The sequence below is a fragment of the Hibiscus syriacus genome, unplaced genomic scaffold (assembly GCF_006381635.1).
Source record: "Hibiscus syriacus cultivar Baekdansim isolate YM2019G1 unplaced genomic scaffold, ASM638163v2 tig00110556_pilon, whole genome shotgun sequence".
NCBI classification, from domain to species: Eukaryota; Viridiplantae; Streptophyta; class Magnoliopsida; order Malvales; family Malvaceae; genus Hibiscus; species Hibiscus syriacus.
The window spans coordinates 3,135,923-3,143,749 of NW_024062779.1; the positions used below are offsets into that span (position 1 = coordinate 3,135,923).

Here is a 7,827-nt window from a genome sequence, read left to right on the forward strand (position 1 = left end):
AAAAGTTCGTGATTACAAAAGCATTGCCGTTCGACCACTTTGATGATGAAGATTTCACGACAACAATTCAACAACTAATGCAACCACTTTATACTCAAGTAAGTCGTACTACCCTTAGAAGATATGCTATAAAAATGTGGCATATGGCGAGGGAAAAAATGATTTTAGGATTCCAAGAATACCGTTATGGTGTGTCGCTTACATGTGACGTTTGGAGTTCCCCTCATAATACCGGAAATTCTTTTTTAGCCGTTACGTCACATTGGTTAGATCAAGATAATTGGCAAATGATGAAAAGAACAATCACGTTTGAATTATTCGGTGAGCTACATACCGGTGCTAATTTATTTACACTTTTAAAAAGGGTAATTTGTCTTTATAAATTAAAAAATAAAGTTTTTTCTATATCCTTTGATAATGCATCGAATAATACAAACGCGGTTCCAAGATTGAAAATATTACTTTCACCGATTTTAGACGGTGCGTTTTTTCATACCCGTTGCGTTGCACACATAATTAATTTATCCGTGCAAGCCGGTTTGGAGGTTATTGAGCCGATTAGATTAGAATTTAAAACAATTATAAAATCGGTTCTTTGTAACAACAACAAAAGACTAAATGATTATAAACGATTTTGTAAGTCTATTAATAAAAAAGCTTTGAGTCCTAATTTGGATTGTCCAACTCGTTGGAACTCAACTTGGATGATGATGCATACTGCCTTAAGGCAAAGGGAAACATTGCAAACATTTCACGATCGGCTTTTCGAGAGGGGTCATGTCCCAAACATTTATCCGGATTCGAGTTGGGAAACTATAGCCAAAATAACCGATTTGCTTGAGGTTTTTAAAAATGCAACAACTTTTTTATCCGGTGTTTATTACCCTACTAGCCCGTTGGTTCTTAATTAAATATTTTTGTTGGCTACCCGACTAAATGACTTTGAATTTGAAACCGAAGTTTTTCAAGAAATTAGCTTTGCAATGAAGAAAAAACTTTTAAAATATTTTAAGGAGATTCTCCCCATTTTTACTTGTGCCGCCGCTTTAAACCCAACGTTAAATGTTGGCGGTGTTGAAACACTAATGGAACAAATTGCATTTGTTTTTAATCTAACCGATGATGAACCCAACTTTGTCCAAAACCAAATAAATTATTTTAACAAATGTTTTCGAGACATTTTTACAATTTATTTAACTAAATATGGATCAAGTAGTGTAATATACGATCAAATGAGAATGAATGCGGAATCATCTAGTAGACGTCCAAGTAACATAAATTTGAATCTTTTTAACACTCTTGTAAATTCTCAATCCAAACGATCACGTACTACCACCCCAAGTAGCGAGTTGGGAAATTACATGTCATGCGATTTTCTATCAAAAATGACATTTGAAGAATTTGAAAGTTTGGATATTTTGGCTTGGTGGAAAGAAAAGGAAGCACAATTTCCGATTCTAGCCGCCATGACCCGTGATTTACTAACTGTCCAAGCTTCTACGGTAGCTTCGGAATCCGCTTTTTCTGTTAGTGGCAGGGTTATATCGCAACGGATATCAAGACTAAGTCCCGAGTCGGTGGAAGTATGCATTTGTTTAAAGGATTATTTGGATGGAGCGGCTCGTAAGCAACATATCACCACTCTAGAAGATGCAATTGATGTCGATTTGGAAGCAAACTTACACATTGAAGAAGTCGAACTTGGAATATCCCCTCCAAACAAAGAAGGCGAAGATGATGAAGAAGAGATGTCAATGTAGTTTATTTTTAAACTTTATTTCAATTATCGAACTTGAAGTTTTTAAGTATTTGAATTTATCAAACTTGGAAGTATTTAAGTATTTCAATTATCGTAAACTTTGTTGCAATTGATGACGATGTAATTTTAATAATATTAAAATCAGTTTTTTATAACCATTTTTTTAAAAAAATCAATTTTTTTAAAACCGAAACCGGTTACACCGGTTAGGATATCCAGCCCTCCAAACCGGTTAGAAACCGAACCGGTTATTTTATAAACCGGTTTTTTTTCTATGGGAAAAAACCGGATCGGATAAAAACCGATCCGGATCGGATTGAAATCCGACTTCAGTGCAACCCTAGCTAAGATGATCAAAAGGGGGACCTTTTATCGTATTAGACCCTCGGAACAACTTGAAATAGTTAATATTTCAAATTGACATGGGCTGAATTTGTCTTCTTATTTTATAGCATTTTTTTCATTTCATTACACTAACATAATTTCTTTTTTTCTCAAAAATACAACCGACATCCTTGAAAGACAAGAAACCCTCGGTACAAAGCTTTGTTCTTTGTTGGCTGTTGCTATAACAATAGGATCAAATTACAAGTTTTCAAATTTCCCAACAACCTTAATAAATATAGAAGAATCTCTGGACCTAAAAAATTTATTGACTACTGTAACAATCAAAACATATATCAAAGGGAGTTGAAAAACTTTGGTAAAAGCCCGCCCTTTTCCCTATATTTTTGGGAGGCCTCGAGGGCTGCCACAATTGTTCTTAGGTATTCCAAACTATATATTTCCTATAGTTCATCTTTGGCCGCTTGATCTTTGGGTCTCACTTGTTTGTTAATGAAGGCTGCTAGTTCTTTTGAACCAGATTTTGTTGAAAGTTTGATCTGCAAAGCAAAAATATGGATCGCTATGTTAGATGGTGCTAAACAAGTCACATACGCATAAAAAATTGAGTGAATACTGTTATAATGATTACCGGATTGTCTTTATCACCGGCTTTGTATAAAAAAAGTGACGGATAGTCATAGACCTGAAACAATAAACAATGTCGAGTATGAATCACGTTGCAGTCATCAAATTTGTAATCCATGTTGAAGGATTCCATACGTAATCAACGTGCTTCCTTGGTTTTCCAATGACAAAAACTAAGAATCATGAAGTATATGAGAGCTAACATACCCAGAAAAAAGAACAATTTTATCTTTTGGACTAGGTAATCGACTGAGATAGAACCATATGTGAGCTAACCTACCCAGGAAATTCAGTATTGAGGTTTAGAAAGCTGACTGATTGCTTGAAAAAACATACCTGAAGTTTTGGATGTTCATTAGCAGAAGCATCAATCTTTGCAAAAACTAGATTGTCCAAAGCTTTAAAATGCTTAGCCAATTTCTCAACCTGCTTGCTTGTGGTCTCACAATGGATGCACCATGGCGTATATACCTGTTTTGTAACAATGGAATAAGACCTTTTTAAAGTTAAGCGTATAATATGACAGCAAACTTCTCGACTCTTGATTTAAATTAATACATAGCAGGTGATAGTTAAAATGGTGCAAATTACTACCATCAATCCTATCCTGTATCTAAATATATAAGAGCAATGGGCATGGATTCAATATGTGCAGTGAATCCAGTTATCCTGTATTTTCATATTTCAGATGCAGCTCTGATGGGGTTAATTAGCTTGCACATCTCATTGGCATATGCTAAAAAAGCATGGAAGGTCCAAAAGATTGATACCTCTAAAAGAACATTCTTGGGACTGTTCAACACTAAGTCATCAAATGTCTTTCCCACGACAGCTAGTAAACTTGCATTATTCTACAAATTTCATAATACAAAAGTTTGTTAGGATTCAAATAAAATATAATAAACATTAAATTCACATTTCAGCAGCTCGGATGGAAAATATCTTTCGGATGTGCCGAGAAAGGAACTTGCATCGATATGATGCAAATGATGACACTTGCATTTCCCCCCATTTCTTCAACTTTCAAAAGAAATGACAGGATTATAGAACTACAACATTCAATGCATGGAAAAATTGCAGGAATAAAAATTATTTAAAAAGAGAGTGAAGAGCATATGTGCAGATTCTGAAAGAAGTTACAGTTTCAAACAGAAGACAGCAATGACAAAGCAACTGAGCCTAAATAATAACCACCAAGCACTATGTAAGAGAAATGGGAGGAAACATAAATTTTGATCCTCACATTATCTGGTATTGGCTGTGATTTAAAGTACGTTGAGATAGAACCATCCTGAAGCCCCAAGCAAAATTCCTGTAAAGGCCAACTCAGAACACCATATTAGTTTTCTGAATAGATATTTCCTTAAAGGTAATATCCATAGAGCAGAATTGTTACTTCAATGTTGCTTGGGGTTGGATCGGACTGCAACAAGTACTTCAAGCTGCCTTTGTTATCAAATGCTGTCACCTATCAAGCAAATAGAAAAAATTAAGTCAATTTTGAATTCAGTCAAACTCGAAGAAATAGATACATTAGTAGTTAAAACATTATCATTTAAAAGAAAGTAAAGCTCACCAAAGTGTTTTTTGATTCCTCAAGCCCAAACAAGGTCAAGAAGGGCTTTGCAAGGTTTTCATCAATGATGTCAATATAAATAAACATTATCTGCACCATAAGATAAGAAAGTATGAAGCTATTTGCACCAAAATACCAGACTGTCAAGTACTCAATCTAAATACCTTTGTTAAGAACTTTCTGGCAACATCTTGAAGAGGCTCAAGAAGAGTATTGAAATCATCAGCTTTTGCAAAGACATAAACCTGATGGATAAAGAAAGGTAAATTGACCATACTACTTTAGTTTCCAAGAGAAACGATGAAAACTTTATGCAACTTTATGAAGGCCAAAATATATAAAAGATAAAATGAAGGGTATATTTCAGAAAGTTGACCCACATTGACTTCTGTTTTATTGTCTCATCTTAATTAGTTTCCCATCACATTAGTGTTGGTAGATTATATATTAGTTAACTAAAATTCAATGACAGATATAGTTCCAGTTACACCCGAATCAACTAATCAGGGTAAATGATGTAGTAACACTAACCAAATTGTAAACAAAATTTTACAAATACACTGGGGAAAATTTCAATCACTGTGCAAAACCTAAGACCTTTACATTCAATACCTATCTGCAACCAATATCTTCACTGAGATGCCAGTGCTTTCAATAAGTTTGTATTTGGAAAAAGAAATATGAAATAGTTATATACAGAAAAGGAAAATGGAAACCATGAACATAGTAAACAATCAAAGGTAATGACGAGAAGAATGGAAACCTGAAGCTTGACAGGACTGGAGTAAACTCTGACAGAATTTAGTTCAGTCAATTTAGTAACCAATGGAAACTTGTTGTAGTCCAGAAACTGCAAAATGTTTTCCATCTCAAAGGCACCTTCTGTAAAACCAGACAGCTATGTTATTAATCTCGTCAATGATTCTGGTTCACTGATATTCAAACAAAAATAAAATTAAAAAAAGGCAAGAACAGAAGAAGTCATTAGTCCATAAGTTTATTAAACAGTATCATGCAATCTTACTCCTGACAATCACTGATTATAAATTTCAAAGTCAAAATAATTTGCATATTAACATATGAACCACTCAAAGGAAGGAGACCTAAAAAAGTAGAAAGTAAATAACTCATGAACCATTCACAATAAGCAGTTTTCCAGAATATTAACTCACCATAAGCAGTGTATCTTTCTGGTTCATTTTTTAACAATCCCAAGGAAATTAGTAGCTTTAATATCAGAGTAGAGAATTTTTGCGACCTCAATGTTGTTTGTTTCAGCAAACTGGATTTCATTGTCAGTAGTTGCTGCCTTTACAAATGCTTCATAATCAGAACCCTGCAAAAACACCATGATGATTACATTCTGCATGTGCATTAGCAAATTTGAGACACTATAGGACAATGTTACATATTAGCCATGCACCTTAGAAGATGGCAGAGTAGAAGAAGATATATCAAAACAAAGGATAAACGGTATGAATTTGAAAATTTCCAGAAGTCTAGAATTGCAGTCCCACTTGTCATCTAAATGAAAGAAATTTTTGATACACCACAACTTAATGGACTAATGAAAATTATGGTAAAGGAGAACCTAGAGAAATACAGTTCAAACACAATGAACCTGAATGATGACTTACCTAGCAATAAAATTTGTACCTAAATGCTATCAACATATTCTGAAATTTAATATAGGAAATTGCAGAATAACTTCAGAAGGGTCAACCTAGAATATCAATAGTTTAGTTACCAACTTCAAAATGAACAAGGACCATGATACAGAACAGTCGACAAACATGAAGGTTTAGATAAGAGCTTTCTCAAAAGACCAATTACAAACATATGATTAAAGAATATCATTGCATCGTTAAGGCGTGGAACTTGAGTAATAATTAAAATTTATAACCCAAAATCAAGCTTTACCATAAAACTCACAACCATATTTAGACATGATCTTTAAAACGATTCAAGTAAACATACCTCAAATTTCTCAAAAAGACCAATCACAAACGTATGGTACTTCCTAAGAAAATCTTCTGCCTCAGTCACCGTGCTTATTCTAATGACAGGCACACCGGTCTTTTTCTTCGCCCATATCACCATTCCTTCCCTGAAAACAGAAATCGACCCGACAATACATTAAGCATAATTGTCTACCATATGAATTATCCAAAGCGAATGATCCACTCTAAATTAAATTGCAATTCAACAAAGAAGAGAAACTTACGCTGAAAATCCACCCGTATATGCTTGAGGAGTGCCATTAACAAACAAAATCAGAGTAGGGAACCCTTTAATATCAAGCAAAGAAGCTACCTTGGGGTACCTTTCAGCATCAAGTTTGGCCATCACAATGGGACTTCCCAATGCTTTCAACGAAGTAGCAGCTTCAGCAAAGTGGGGCATAAGCTCAGCACTCCTAACACACCAAGGAGCATACCCCAAAAGCATAACAAACTCGTTCTCATCAATAACCCTCTCGGAATTATCACTGTTGAGTTCAAGGACTATCCTTTGTGCTTTACTCAGCACCTCTGCTTCCGAAAATCTACTGATAGAGTCTTGGTCTTGTTGTAGCTGATCTTCTTGCTCATCGAGGGCTAAAAGCTGTTCAAGGTCATCAGAATCGTCTTCAGAGCTGGTGGGATCAGAGGCATTGGTGTTTATGGGAAATGAGAGTAGTAGGACAAAGGTGAGAGAGAGAAGGAATTTCGAAGTGGGCTTTTTGGACAGAAACATGGTGATTAGGTTTCAAAGGAGTGTTCTTGAGAATTCCGCAATGGAGGTAAAGAAATCTCAAAGTTTCGGATCAGATCTGTGGTGGAAGAAATGATAGCGCCTGTTGAGGGGGACTAGAGATTTGCTAGTGTAAACAGTTTTGTCAGACAAAAAATGAACTGGTTGGCGTTAATATCTTTCCTTTTATTTTATATTTTATTAAATGTTAATTAAATTATCCAAATTTGAGTAATTTTATGGATGGAATTAGTTGAATTTTACAGCCGGGAACGGTCGCCTCTAATATCCCAGGAAATCCCTCCTCCCCGTTCATCCCGGTGGTTTTGATTTTTTTTTTGTCTTTTTGAAATCTAAGATGGTGTTTATTTTTATAGAGATAAAATATTTACAGCCTGTGAATCACATCTGTAGTCATGTACAGCAAAAGAGGTGGACCAAAAGTCTGCATTTTATAAGAAGAATACTGTTTGTTTTTTAACGTGACTGTTAAAATAAACTGAAATATAAATAAACTAATTTTTTAAACTATACTCAAATAATCATTTTTGCTATTAATTTTTTAAAAATTATAAAATGTCATTAAATTTAATGAATTATTACAAAATAATCACTATAATGTTGTAATAAATTATAAAGTTTGATAATATAATAATTATTTATAGTATTTAAATAAATTTATTAATAATTTTATAATCTTTTAATAAATTAGATAATATAAGTTTAATTATATAATATTTTTTACTAAGTTCGATAATAATGTTGTAATAAATTATAAAAGTTTGAT

The 7,827-nt window shown here is 33.9% G+C and overlaps 1 protein-coding gene across 1 annotated transcript; it reads right to left on the bottom strand.

Annotated features, from left to right (window-relative positions):
* Window positions 1-2,525: 2,525 nt before the first annotated feature.
* Window positions 2,526-7,179, bottom strand: LOC120131572 (protein disulfide isomerase-like 1-6). Its single transcript, XM_039148529.1, is given in 13 exon segments — window positions 2,526-2,643; window positions 2,736-2,789; window positions 3,068-3,202; window positions 3,502-3,582; window positions 3,975-4,043; window positions 4,128-4,199; window positions 4,308-4,397; window positions 4,472-4,552; window positions 5,071-5,189; window positions 5,480-5,523; window positions 5,525-5,643; window positions 6,285-6,414; window positions 6,532-7,179. Coding segments are annotated over 13 exon segments (1,602 nt in total). The 5' UTR covers window positions 7,044-7,179; the 3' UTR covers window positions 2,526-2,547.
* Window positions 7,180-7,827: the final 648 nt, after the last annotated feature.